The sequence below is a fragment of the Dunckerocampus dactyliophorus genome, chromosome 3, assembly GCF_027744805.1.
Source record: "Dunckerocampus dactyliophorus isolate RoL2022-P2 chromosome 3, RoL_Ddac_1.1, whole genome shotgun sequence".
NCBI lineage: Eukaryota > Metazoa > Chordata > Actinopteri > Syngnathiformes > Syngnathidae > Dunckerocampus > Dunckerocampus dactyliophorus.
In genome coordinates, this window is record NC_072821.1 from 38615152 (window position 1) to 38629959 (window position 14808).

At 42.8% G+C, this 14808-nt stretch overlaps 1 protein-coding gene across 4 annotated transcripts in view; it reads right to left on the bottom strand.

Moving 5' to 3' along the window:
* The window catches only part of LOC129178070 (A-kinase anchor protein 13), a 105958-nt gene that overhangs the window by 23223 nt on the left and 67927 nt on the right, over window positions 1–14808 (bottom strand). For 3 of the 4 annotated variants that reach the window (XM_054769810.1, XM_054769808.1, XM_054769809.1), the window contains exons 12-17: window positions 13654–14021; window positions 9332–9509; window positions 9146–9248; window positions 7560–7685; window positions 5637–5679; window positions 5440–5551 (exon numbers count right to left, since the gene is read on the bottom strand). In XM_054769810.1, coding sequence (XP_054625785.1) covers window positions 5440–5551; window positions 5637–5679; window positions 7560–7685; window positions 9146–9248; window positions 9332–9509; window positions 13654–14021 — 930 coding nt within the window. The remainder of the gene's footprint in view (window positions 1–5439; window positions 5552–5636; window positions 5680–7559; window positions 7686–9145; window positions 9249–9331; window positions 9510–13653; window positions 14022–14808) is intronic. The other variant, XM_054769811.1, reaches the window with a different exon arrangement.

Here is a 14808-nt window from a genome sequence, read left to right on the forward strand (position 1 = left end):
TACTGACTGACTGCACTTCCTTACGACTTACCCTTTGATGACCCGTGGCCGAAACGTACACGGGTCATCAAAAGGCAAGTTTTCATGTTTTGTTGAAGTTTTATGACAGTGGTTAACTTCTTTTTACACTTGTATGACAGTAAATACAGTAAAAACAATATATATGATGCATGAATGCCTTCGCCACGCCTCCCACTGCCTGTGCTTCCTTAAACATCACGTCTCTGCCACGGGGGCATCAAAGTTATGAGGAGTGCCATGAAAGCACAGTCACCACATTGTTTAGTCGACTGTAAGAGACAAGATGGATGCTGTAATATACTGTAAATATACAAGTAGGGTTTGCACATATATGGTGCTGAACTTCTTTTTACACTTTAGGAGTGAGAGAGTTAAGTCAAAAGGCAGCATCTTCTGCGCTTCCTTAAATGTGAGGCGTTCATCACAGGTCATCAAAGGGTAAGCGGTTTCAGTCTGTGGTAGTTTTGCTAAAACATGACATGGTTAGTAGGTGTTTATGATGGCTCCAGCTTGACCCCGGAACAGACTATTTTCATTTCCATCATTTGTTATGGGAAAGATAGAAACAAATCAAAATGTGATGGCAGACTTCAGAGGTTCCGCTGTGCTTCCTAGCAACCACAACAATGAAAACACGGCAACGAGCCTTGAGACTGAGAATACTGAGACCATCAGCAAAGATTTTCCACAGGAACTCACCGACAAGCATAAAAGCACACACATTTAACTCTCACAACTTCAAACTCAGCTGGTAGGAAGATCAGCATTTGCCCGACAAACCCGATATCGCCACGGTCCGCCTAACGATCACCCATGCCACGCCGCGTCCTACCTGCAGCCACCCTTTCCACCGGAGCGAGAAGCCACGGCCCTGCTTCAGCCTCCTGCAGGACATCCCTGAGCGGCGGCAGAGGCGGCTAGCAGCAGCACTCGGGCGCCATCGGGGGCGACAAATGAGGAAGCGAGCATCCGGTTGACGCTTCTGCAATGACTCGTTGGTCTGCGGGTATGACGACGCCGTCGCATGCTGACGCGCACGTTCATGCACACCGGCGGCAGCTTGGTGGGAATGACTGATTCGGTTTGTTTATCAATTCCATGACGCTAAACTCTCTAGTGGCAGAATCACCGCTGCAAGGCAGCAATGGTTCTGGGGCCTCGTGAAAGTCGCCTGTCCCTTTAAAAGCAAAGCGATGAGAGAGGTTAGCAAGAAGACCATAAAAAAACACTTCCTCTTTGACTTCCTCTTCACCCCTCTGTGCCTCGCTGCTTATGTCTGCATGTGCATGTGTGGAAGTACACCAAAACACCCTTCTTAGCAGGAAAAACACTCTGACCACAACATTAGGTACACCTGCCAAGCCCACACAGGAGCTGAATGTAACATTTTGCCTTATTGCACCCCCATAATGCTCACCTTTCACCTCAATGCTAATGACATGTCTCTCTAGACCCCCTCTGTTGTTGTTTTATGATGCAAAAGTTACTTTTTCTTGTGTCCCTGGAGCCCCCACTTGGTGGAGGACAGCTTTGTATTTAAAGGCTTCACTACATATCTTGAAAAGACATTTACAGGTGAATTGCATGAAACTTGGCCAGGATGAGTTTTTCATCGTTTCTTTTTTTAATTGAATTGTTTTGTGCACACACGTTTTACCCTTGGGACCAATCTGGTCCCATTTGAATCCCATAAGAACCGTAGTGTTCCAACATACAAAAACGGCAACTGCTATCACAGCTAGAGATTGAGGAGGTACAACACGTTAATGCTACAGCAAGGGGGATCCAGGACGATAGGTCAGAAGGAGGAGTTAACATCAACGCCCCCCCAGACATTGGGTACCAAGCCCCAGTGACAGGCGAGCTGAATGAGAGAGTCACTGACCTGAATGATAAGATCATGGCTAAGATATGAGCCTGTCAACCCCAACACAGACTAGCAAGAATGAGTGAAGTACCACCAGAAAGTCTCCTAACTGATGTGAATGCAACAATAAGAACGATCCCTGCTGCGACAATCACTAAAACCAATGAGCTGACATACAATACAGCAAAAGTGATCCTGGAGATGCTTTCCAAGCATAGCGATAACATGAAGGTCAAGGAGGTGGCTCCATGGCGGAGGTTGGAAGCCAAAATCAAGGTAACACGGATAGAAGTAAGCCAATTGTCAGAACTCCAGAAAGGTGCAACCAGAAGAGGGGTACCCAAGAGATACAGTCAGATGCCCATACCTGGGGCTCTGGAAACTGCCAAACAAAGACTCCAAGATACGCAAGAGAAATAGAAGCCAGGAAAATAAACCGGCTGTTCTCCACTAAGCCAGCTAAAGTGTACTCCCAGTGGCAGGGTAATACCACAAGAACTAACCCACCAAGGCTGGAGACTGAACAATACTGGAAAGGCTTATGGGAGACGGAAGCATCACATAACAGTGAAGCACAGTGGTTAAAAGATTTAAGAGCAGACCACAGCACCCTCCCTGACGAAGGTCCAGTAACCATCACAGTGGTTAGTGGATCCAACAAAGAATCTCAGGTATGAAGAACTGGACAGCACCTGGCCCAGACATGATTCACCCCTACCGGTTAAAGAAGCTAACTTCACTCCATGAGCGCCTAGCAGCACAAATGAACCAACTGCTGAGGGATGGGACCCACCCTGAATGGCTGACCGAGGGGCGAACAGTCCTGATTCTGAAAGACCCCCAGAAGGGACCAGTCCCATCCAACTATTGGCCAATAACCTGTCTCTCCACAACATGGAAGCTCCTGTCTGGCATCAAAGCAGCTAAGATAAGTGGGCACATGGATAAATACATGACAGAAACACAGAAAGGCATTGGTAAAAACACCAGAGGAGCCAAACACCAACTACTGGTTGACAGAATTGTCGCCCGAGACTGCAAAACCAGACAGACAAACCTGTGCACTGCCTGGATTGATGACCAGAAAGCCTATGACTCAATGCCGCACACATGGATCCTGGAATGTCTGAACACCACTCTAAGAGACTTCGTTGCGAACTCAATGAGGCTGTGGAAGACCACCCTTGAGGCCAACTTCGAGCCAATTGCGCAAGTCTCCATCAAATGTGGCATATACCAAGGAGATGCTCTGTCTCTGCTGCTGTTCTGCATAGGCCTGAACCCCCTCAGCCCATTAATCAACAAGACTGGCTATGGATACCCACTTAAGAATGGGGCCACCATCAGTCACCTCCTCTACATGGATGACATCAAGCTGTACGCTAAGAGCGAGCGAGACATCGACTCACTGATCCACACCACCAGGATCTACAGCGGGGACATCAGAATGTCATTGGGACTGAAGAAATGTGGCCGAATGGTAACAAAGAGAGAGAAGGTAGTCCGTACAGAGGGCGTTGCACTCCCAGAGGACAGAATAGTAGATGTTGAGGAGAGCTACAAGTACCTTGGAATACCACAGGCAAATGGTAACCATGAAGAGGCCACAAGGAAAGCTGCAACGGTCAAGTATCTGCAACGTGTAAGGCAAGTCCTGAGAAGTCAGCTCAATGGCAAGAACAAGATCCGGGCAATGAACAGCAATGCCTTGCCAGTGATCACATACCATGCTGGGATAATAAGCTGGCCAAAGGAGGAAGTTCAGACCACAGATGTTAAAACATGGAAGCTGCTCACCATGCACGGAGGGTTCCACTCCAAATCCAGTATCCAGAGGCTGTACGCTAAGCGCAAAGAGGGAGGCCGAGGATTAGTGAGCATCAGGACCACTATCCAAGACGAAACATCCAAGCTCCACGAATACATCAGGAAGATGGCCCCAAGAGATGAAGCACTTAGTGAATGTCTCAAGCAGTGGAAACTGGAAAAGAAGGAGTTGGAGGAACCAGCATGGGAGGAAAAACCCCTGCATGGGATATACCACCGACAGATAGCTGAAGCGGCGGATATGAACAAGTCCTACCAATGGCTAGAGAGGGCTGGACTGAAGGACAGCACAGAGGCGCTAATCATGGCAGCACAGGAGCAGGCCTTGAGCACCAGAGCAATAGAGGCCCAGATCCACCACACCAGGCAGGATCCCAGGTGCAGGCTGTGCAAAGAGGCCCCTGAAACAGTCCAGCACCTAATAGCAGGTTGTAAGATACTGGCAGGAAAAGAATACATGGAACGCCATAACCAAGTAGCTGGTATAGAGTACAGAAACATCTGTGCAGAATATGGACTGGACACCCCTAGATCTCAATAGGAAACACCTCCCAAGGTGGTGGAAAATGGGAGGGCTAAGATCCTGTGGGACTTCCGAATACAGACCGATACGATGGACATGATGATCATGGATGAGCAGCAGAGGACAGACATTGTGATGGATGTAGCCAACCCCAATGACGGCAGTATCAGGAAAAAGGAACACCAGAAACTAGAGAAATACCAAGGGAGAGCTGGAGAGAGCCTGGAAGGTGAACGCAACAGTGGTGCCCGTGGTCATAGGAGCACTGGGGGCCGTGTCCCCCACACTGGAGAAGTGGCTCCAGCAGATACGTGGAGAAACATCAGACATCTCCGTCCAAAAGACAGCAATCCTAGGAACAGCTAAGATACTGCGCAGGACCCTCAAGCTCCCAGGCCTCTGGTAGAGGACCCGTGCTTGAGATGAACAGCCACCCAGGGGAGATGCGGGGGTGGGTGAAGGAAGAGTTTTATATATATTAAAAAAAACCTCCAAAAATAGAATGTTTTTTTTCCTGCAGATGCTACAGCAGCACGAGCTAAATGTTTGAATAAATTAAATCAATGTATTTATTAACTAAATAAGTTAGTAAATAAATTATTTATTTATTAAATGTCATATGACAATATGCATGTATTAATTAAATAATGTATTTATTAATTGAATATGTTTGAATAACTAAATAAATGTATTTTTTCATTTATATATTCCAACATTATTCATGCAAAAAGAACTAGAATATTCAAATAATAAAATAATAAAGATAATAATAAGAAATAATAATTTTTAAGAATAATTTTAAATAGAAACATTTAAAAAAAATATATACAATAATATAAAACGGAAAACATTACAACAAACTAAGAACCATTATTTAATTCTGGAAAAAGAATTATGTAGTAATTCATTAAAAATAAAAACTGATACTTTTCTGAAAATCTGGCGTTAAAATGTGCAGCGAGGTGAACACAAGTTTCTATATTATGATGGTAAATCCTTACTGGATTGTGTGTAGTATGTAGACGCGGCAGCTAGCCTATGGACGACCCCGCGTGCCGCCGCTAGCCCCGCGATTGTAATGCTAGCCTGACGAGCAGGCTAAAGGCTAGGCAATATCATTCACTAGTGGTGAGTAGATGTACATTTTGTTAATTAAAAAGTGTGGGGGAGCATGTTTAGGGCTTGTGAATAATTCCCTCACCCTGGTCTTCTTGTACATCTTGTTCTTGAGGTAGCTGAAGGTGCGGCTGACTTTGGTGACGCCCTTCCCCTCGGTGTCGCTCCGCAGTGGGCCAGGTTCCTCCTCTGATATGCTGTAGAGCCAAAAAAAAAACAAAAAACATATAAACACACGACATGAGAACATGATGTGACAGATACGCACATGATAGCACTGACCTGTATGCTAATGAGCCGGAGGTGCTGGAGAACGACCTCATACCTGCATAGAAATAGAAAAACAAGAGTTAAAAGTGTAAGTGGGCGGGGTTTGGACACAAGGTCATTGCGTCTACAGGGAGCGGGAAGGGAGGAGAACACGGACAGCACGTCTTTTTGGACCGTGATTTGCACATTCATCCTCCAACGGTTCCCACATAAAAGTAAAAAATGATTCAAGTACGGTGGCCCTGGGGGGGGTCTGTCTAATATTTCTTCTATGTGTTATCAAAGGGCGGTGAGGGGGGGTCTGTTAGCAAGAGTCTTTCCTGTGTTCACTTTGGAGTCCTGGCTCCTAAAAGCAAGGCAAGAAAATTCAATAATCCATGGCTTCCAGTCCCTGAGCGGCTAATGCTTGCGAGCGTTGTTCAACCTTAAGAAACTCAACATGACTCCGGCGCAGATGAGGCGGGCAGCGGCGAGACCCACCAGCTGAAACAAGCCGTTCAGAGCCATTAATGGCTGATAAAGAAAGATGCATTACGATCTAATGTCACTTTATTTGGCATTTCATCCTCTGGCCATCTTATATTTCAGAAAAAAGCTTCTACAAAATGCTTTTCAGGAGCTGCCATGACTGTTACATAACTTCAACATTTCAAACAAAAATGCTGTCTGCTGGGTCAAATACGTAGGTTATTTTTATATTTGGATATATTGCCCAACTTGGATTTCACCAAAATATTCTAAAATATACTTTTCAAGAATTTAGTGACATATTCCATGGCATAACGTAAACATTCCAAATGAAAATGTTTCTGCTGGGTTGAATACATTGGGTATTTTGATATTCTGCTGTATTTACCATCTTGGATTTCACCAAAAGCTTCTACAATGTACTTTTCAAGAGCCTGAATGACATATTACATTATGTAACTTGAATAATCCAAACCAAAATGCCGTCTGCTGGATTGAATATGTAGGTTATTTTTATATTTGGATATATTTACCAGCTCATATTTAACCAAAAGCTTCTAAAATATACTTTTCAAAAGCTTGAATGACATATTACATTAAGTAACTTAAGTATTCCACGCCAAAATGTCATCTGGTGGCTTGACTGCGTATTATATTATTATTATATATGGTATATTTACCAGCAAAGATTTCACCTGAAGCTTCTAAAATATACTTTTAAAGAGCATTTGTGACATATTACGTTACGTAACTTAAATATCCCAAATCAAAATGTTGTCAGCTGGATTGAATACGTAGGTAATTGTTATATTTGGATATAGTTACCACCTTCGATTTCACCGAAAGCTTCTAAAGTGACATATTACGTGGCGTAACTTAAACATTCTAAACCAAAACGTCGTCTGCTGGGTTGAATACTTAAGCTATTTTTATATTCTGCGATATTTCCCATCTTATACTGAACCAAAAGCCTGTAAAATAAACTTTTAAAGAGCAGAAGAGAGTGAGAGAGCACGTCCAGCACGTGTTTGTCTTCAACACGGGTCCACGTCTTTGGTTTCAGTGGCGTTCACGTTTGAGCTTGAGGGAAGCGAACTGCAGTGTCATTTGAGTGTTGAGTGTCCGTCCACGTCCGTGATTGGGCTGACACGCGGCTGGCGCGGCTAAAAGTACCACAACGGTGCGTTTACCGTGTCCTTGGCATCAAATAAAACTGGCAAATGTCAGAACCTCCCATCCAAATTTGGCTGAGCTCGGAGGAATTTGTGCAGACGGCATCATAACGTCCCTGAAATTCATAATTCATGTTTTCATTCCTTATTAAACAGCCGATCTCGTCTCCCGCCAGACAATCAAAAAGTGTCCTAGCAGACTCTCATTTTGTTCTTCCTGTAAAGGGATGGCTCCCGATGGTTCTGCGGGGTTCTAAAGGGGAACACGGAGCTTCTACGCCGCCATCATACTTACTGTAGTTATCCTCATCATCACTAGTGGAAGAGTCCCCGTAAAGGAACTGAGACTTAGATTTAGTGAGGATGGGGGACAGACTGAACGAGAAGGAAATCCGCCTCCTTCGCCGAAGACGTCCCACCACTGAGGGGCGGAGGAGAGCAGGGAAAAAAAAGAACCAGAGCGAGCGCTCAATGAAACGTCAACACAACACAAACGTTCATGCAACTTGTAGGATGAAATAGCGCACGTATTCAGGGAGGTACTGTACATGCTCATGTTGCACATATCATTTGCCTTTTTAACAGTGGACTCCGCCCTAAAGGACACATGACTCCCATTCAAATAGGCTTGTACTGTACGTACCTCGGAATAATATTCAAATCATTTTACAATTTCAGTTATTTGAGAATAATATGAAATAATACTGAAAAAAAGTTAAAAATAGTAACAAATAATAATCAAACATCATTTCATTCTGAGAAAAAAAACAATAAGAATTACGTCGCAATGTATTCAAATAAAACACCATTTGTCATCATTTAAATGTTTGTTTATTCACATTTTTATTTACTTTGTATATTTCAACATGATTCATATAATAATATTAAAATAATTTTATGATTTTAACTAATAAAGAAATCATTTCAGTTAATAAAACAAATCATTTTAAATAATATACAATTTAATAATTTTTAAATATAATACTTCCAACTATGAACCAGTTTATAAAAGATTGATGTCATAATGTATTCAACAAAAACAGCATTTTTATTCATTTCAATATTTACTTCTTCACATTTTGATCAATTTATTCATTTACATATTTCAACATTATTTATGCAAACTAGGAATAAGATTAAAAATATTTATCATTTTAACATAAATAAATTCATTAAATATAACTTTAAATGAAATGATTTCAAATCATTTACAATACAAACAATTACAAATCAAATAATACTATAACATTAAAATATCACAAACCAAGAACCATTATTTCATTTAAATCTATGTAATAATGTATTCAAATAAAACAGCATTTTTATTTATTTAAATATCTATTTCTTTACATTTTTATCTATTAATTCGTTCAAATATTTCAACATTATTCCTGCAAACTATGAATGAGATTTAAATAATTGATCATTTTATAAATAAATAATATAAATAATTTAATAACATCTGACTTTATAATAATTTAAGATAATACTTTATAATGAAAAGAACAATTAAAAAAAGCACGATAACATTAAATTACCACAAACTAAGAACCATTATTTCATTATGAAAAAAAGATTTTAAAATATGTAATAATTATGTCATTTTTCCAAATAAAAAACTGCTCCACCTCTAAAAAGCGGCGGGTACTGAAGTTGAGTAAACAAACACCCCCGGCGGCTATATGAGAAAATAGGGTACTGTTTGTTTTCATTGACAACATTAAGATACAAGATAAAACCATATTTGATGTGCAGGTTGATGTGTCCTTCCACTTGTCAGTCTCTAAAGCAAATAACTGAAATGAGTGACCGAGCGGCTTGGACAAGTCACTTCAGCAGTAAAAACCCCCATCCTATCTGACATGGACACGTGTGACTCACCATCAATGTCTCTGTGGCTGATGGCGAGCATGGACACCGACTTGGTGAGGGGCAGGCTCATGGGGGGGCAGCTGTTCCTCAGGGGACGATAGCGCCTGGACTTCTGCAGCAACGACACGCAAATGTTTACTAAAGTGCCAGGATGTGATACGTGACGTATTTAACGACGGTCTCGTGTCCGCTCACCTGCTTTTCCAGGCCGCCGACCACCGCCGTTTCCTCCTGCTCTTCCGTGAGCGACACCAGGGAGCCCCGCTCGTCCGTGTCGTGGCGCTGAATCCGGGAAGGCTCCTGGATGTGGGGGCCCTGCCTTGTCAGGCCCCTCACTTCCTCTCGGCCCCCGCTTAGGCCCTCCAGGCTGTAGCTGCGCATGTGGAGAAAAGAGTAATCAGTACTAAAATCACTGTTTTACAGAAAAGGCACACTCTGACAAATACATTCATTAATTCATTCATTCATTCAAAATAATACATCAGAATTACAATTGCATTGAATAAAGAAAAAGTCATATAAATGAACTAGTAAAATGAGATTTGAAATTTTAAAATAATTAGTTAAAATATGACATTTAAAACATAAAAATTCATTTACATTTCAAATTAAATATATGTATATCTACATAAGATTTAATATCCATAACATAATATATATATAATTATAATTATGAATTTTTTTGTAAAAAGTCAAACTATATTTTAATTTAATTTTAATTCAAATGTTTAAAAAAATCAAAATTAAACATAAAGTTGATAATAACTGTGTATATATATATTATTTATTTTTTACTTACAAATTTGAATGAAAATTTTTCTTTACTGATCATTTTAATAATTGAATAGTAATTATTAATAATAATCTTTATTTTTTTATAAGTTATAAATACAAAATAATTTTAACTAAAACAAAAAATAAAATTAGAATCTAACTGTTACTGTGTTGGCCACAGGAACAGTCTGGAGATGGGAATACCTGGGTTGGATTCTCCCTTGGGCATTTCTGTCCCTTCCTCCCACATTCCAAAAACATGCATGTTAGCGTCATTGGAGACTCTAAATGGTCCATAGGTATGAATGGGAGTGTTTGTCTATATGTGCCCTGCCATTGGCTGGACACCCCGCCTGTACCCAGCCTGTCACCCGAAGTCAGCTGGGATAGGCTCCAGCATACCCCCGCGACCCTAATGAGGAGAAGCGGCATAGAAAGTGGATGGATGGATGGATGGATATCATATATAGTAAATATATAATTACATTTATGTAACAATTACTATTCTGTATTTATAAAGGTCAAATTGTATTTTAATTTTAATTAAAAAATGAAAATTAAAATGCAACTTAAATTTAGAATAACTATACATAACAAAACAAATTAAATACGAATATTAAAATTGCACATTTTAATTACAATTTTTATATTATTATTATTATTATTATTACTAATAATAATCATTAAGCAATTTATTATTGTTATTTTTTATCATCCATAAATACAAAATAATCTCACCTAAAATTAAAATTAAAATCAAAATTAAAATAAAATAAAAAAATTGCCAGGTGCTTCCAATATTTGTTGCTGTGCCTGAAAAGACGACCGATTACGGAAACGGGAGTCATTGTGGAGCGGAAGAATGCATGCCGCCTGAGGTAATGAAGTGCTGGCTGCATGCTTTTTGCAGATCCCAAAAGGCGTCCATGGAAAAGAGAACATCAGCTTTGGGTGAAATGTATTGCAACACTGACACTGAACTGAAAGAAAATAGACATTTTATTCTATTGGAGCAAAAAGGTTGTGCTGGCCACTAAAGCTGCCTGCAAATGATATCAGCCCATTTACAAACCAAATGACACACATCCATCTTCACCAACAAGAAAAAAAAAATCACATGCCAGCAATCACAGCAAGAAAACCTGCGGCTCCATTTCAGGATGAGCTACGCCGTCCGACTGCTAAATCTCTCTTATCTGCCGCCCTGAGGTTTGCACGGCAGCCCCATTATCCAGCAAATCATCATCCCGTCACATCACAACATAATTAACCTGAAGTGGACCGGAGGAACTCGTGACTCGGTGATTGTCGGAGACCCGATAAGCGCTCACCTATCCTCGGGTTGGTGGCGCCACCGTATCCGTCACGCCGAGGCCTGCTTCCTGACATTATTATTATCACGCCGTGGCCGAGGGCCGTCTGCTGACATGAATCACAGCAGCGGGTGAAAACGCTAAATGACCGACTGACTGACTGAGGAAGTAGCAAGGCGGGTCTTGCAGACACACACACACACACACACACACACACACACACACACACACACAAATCCCTAGCAGGCACATCATGTATCATAATACAAACTAACTACTTGACATGAGGCTACCAGCTCATGCTAGCAGAGTGGAAGTGGATAAGGAACTACCAGAAATGCTCTGGTTACCACACTTTAAAGTGCATGCAGAGGCCGCTGGATGCTCACCACTCATGATGCCTCAAACCATCGAAACAAAAAACCCTACATCAGAAGGTTGCCCACAGCCACAGCTGTTCCTGCAGATGTTTTTTTTTTTGACCCAAGAAACCCCGGCGGTGATTTGCTTAAAAAGACAACGTTCCCAGCGACTACAGGAATCAGAGGTTCACGGCAAATTGGTGGTTTAACACAATAGTCCAGTGGTGTCCAAAGTGTGGCGGGGGCTTTGTGGGGGGCAAATTAAGCAAACCATAGGCTAGGGGTATGTGTGTGAGTCTACATTATGCCTTATTGTGTCTTATTATGTCTACTATATTGGGTAATATGGGTGTAAATGTGACTATAGGGGTGTTATTTCATGTCTAGAGGGCTCCTATGCTGTAACTACCAAATTATTCCTTTCATAGATTAGGATTTGTGGAAATTCACTTATAACAGTTGTGTCAGGAACCAATTAACAGTGATAAACTAGGGATTGGTTTACATTGGATTGGTGAGTGTGGCCCCTGCATCCTTCCATTCCATATACGTGGAAAAAGTTCATACGGCAAACAACACTAATGAGTGTTTCTTGTGCATTCCAGGAGGTGTAAAGGCCTGCAGGGATGGAGCCACAAGGCAGCAGTTGTCGAGCAGCCATGTGTTCAAAGACGAGAGTGAGAGCGAGAGCAAGAGCGAGAGCGAGCTAGCTAGGCTACACCTCCATGAATCCAGCACATCAGGCACGCGAGCCACAAAACAATCAACGGCATTACACGGGCGTACTCGGCTATACGAGCACCTTCTCCTGTGAATGGTCAGCTTCCCCTGCAGCTGGAGGTGACGGGACAGACAAAAACAGGAAGTGATGGATGGTGACTTGTTAGCAATCACTGACTGATTTGAATTCATGATGGTATCTGTTGTTCTACTGAGGGTTCTTTCTTGGCTGGTAGGCAGTAAATCCAGGAAGTAAGCTCTCCAATGCAGGAATTAGCTGAGAATCTCACTGAGAATCAGCTGGGAAACTACACAGTTTTTTTTGGAACATTTCAATTGCCTCCTTCATCACTGTCAATGAGGTGACCCTGAGTGAGCAAGGTGCAGTGGAGCAACACTGTACTGGTTTTACTGGGCAGCCTGCCTACGGTGGTGGGGGGGTTGTTCTCCTAGTAAGGTGGCCCTGGTTAGCTTCCTGTGCTAGCCTGCTAGCCTGGCTTTTGGCAATGCGTGAATTATAAGGGATGGTCATTCCCATGATGTTCTTTGCTTGGAGTAATCAGTAGGGTGATTGTTGATGAAGAAAAAAGAGAGCATTGTTCGCCATATAGGTCATTTTTTCCAATCTTTGCAATGACTTTCCAGGCTTGTGTGTGTGCTCCAGCTTATGAATGATTCAACTCAACAACAAATGGGGAGCCTAGCAGTCGGGGCTGTTTCCATTCCAGCCTGCGTTTGTCTGCGTTGGCAGTGATGCCGTGCGTGTCAAAGTCCTATGTCTTCCCCAGAGGGCGGGGGTGTTGATACACACGTCGGGAGTCGGGCTCCGTGTCTCAATGTCATTCCTGCGGGCTCCCGACCAGCGGCAGACAAATGGCGACGCAGCTGCTGACAGCGGGAGAGATGCTCGGTGGCGGCTCTAATAACGCCGGTGATAACAAGCAGCTGATGTATTGACAGCATTCCCGCTGCATCTCATCTGTCTCAGCCCGGTGGCTAATACATGCACAACAGCATCGGCACTCACAGTATGCATGCTTGGACTTATCACACAATACTCTATACACCACGTGTATTTCTATCTATAATCTACAGGATGCATCTCACTGGCCATCCTCCTTGTTTATTATACGTACATCAGGGGTCTCTGTACATGTTTGCTTCGTCCTTCATGTGTTCTTTGTACAGTGTGAGTGACTAAGAAGTTAAATGATGTATGACTTCCGACTGACCTTTCCGTGGTAGGCAAATCTGTAAAAAGACCGGTCAGGAATTTGGTGTCCCAATGCTTTGTGCATGTTGTGTATTTTTGTAAATAAAAGCCACCAATGTCAAATAGATGCTTTACCTCCTCTGGTTCATGGCCCCGTCTGCGCCGTTGTTCTTTCCGGGTCCCCAACTGTGGCGGCGAAGAGGCGACAGGGAGCGGAGGCTGCTCCGGAAGAGAGAGGAACGGCGCGGCACCTCTGTCACTCTGTCTTTGGCCTCCTCTTCGGCTTCCCTGCCCAGTCCTCCGCCTCCGCCTCCACCTCCGTCCGTGGAGACGGAGCACCCCCGCGGAGGGATGACCTCCTCTGGGCTCCAGCTGCTGCCCAGACCCTGGCTGCAGTCGTCGGGACTGGAGCTGGAGGGACCCACGCTGGCCGTGTCGTCCGTGGAGGAGCAGGAGATGGAGACCTCGCTGGTGCTGTCGCCGCCAGTCACTAGCTCGTCATTCTGTGAGCGCCGAAAAGACATGAGGGTATCGTTAAGGCGTTTGGTTTGCCAAGATACACAAAATGCAGAAATCTGCAAGATTCCACGCATAGCAGAAAGCAGCATAGCATGCACTGCCTTTAATAAAACAAATATCGCTTGCACAGCCCCTCTTTTTATGAACAGATTTGTCTACATTTTGGGTCAAACGTGGGTAGCTTTTTTCTCCTGAGTTCAACGAGGCACTGCAGCATATCATGCACTATCTTAGATAAAAACATATTTCTGTGACAATGACATCCTTGTACGACTACACAGGGTGGATGCATGAAAAGCCCGTCAGTGTGACTTTTCTGTTATGGTGTTTCAAGTTATGGCATTTCGTGTTAAGATGTTTCGAGTTATGGTATTCCATGTTGTGTTGTTTTGTGTTATGGCGCTTCATGTTTTGGGGTTTCATGTTGCGACATTTGGTTGTAATAACATTTGGCAGCTACAAAGCAGTAGTTACATGCTCGTGTCAGAAAAATACATAGTTGTGTGTCATTACACTGAGGATGCAACATCACGTTTCTTCTTAGTTCACTTATTTCCTTCAATGATGTCGCCCAAGCATGAGGCTGACTCTTCTGATAGCAGTGCATCGAAGAAAAGGAAAGTGACAAGTGAGATGAAATTAGACATTGACTTTTCAGTTCAGTGAGCCACTGCAGCAGGCAGCATATCATGCACTGTCTTAAATAAAGACATGACATCGCCAAAGCGCGGCCATCAACATCCCCAGCATGTCATGTACTGGTGGCACATT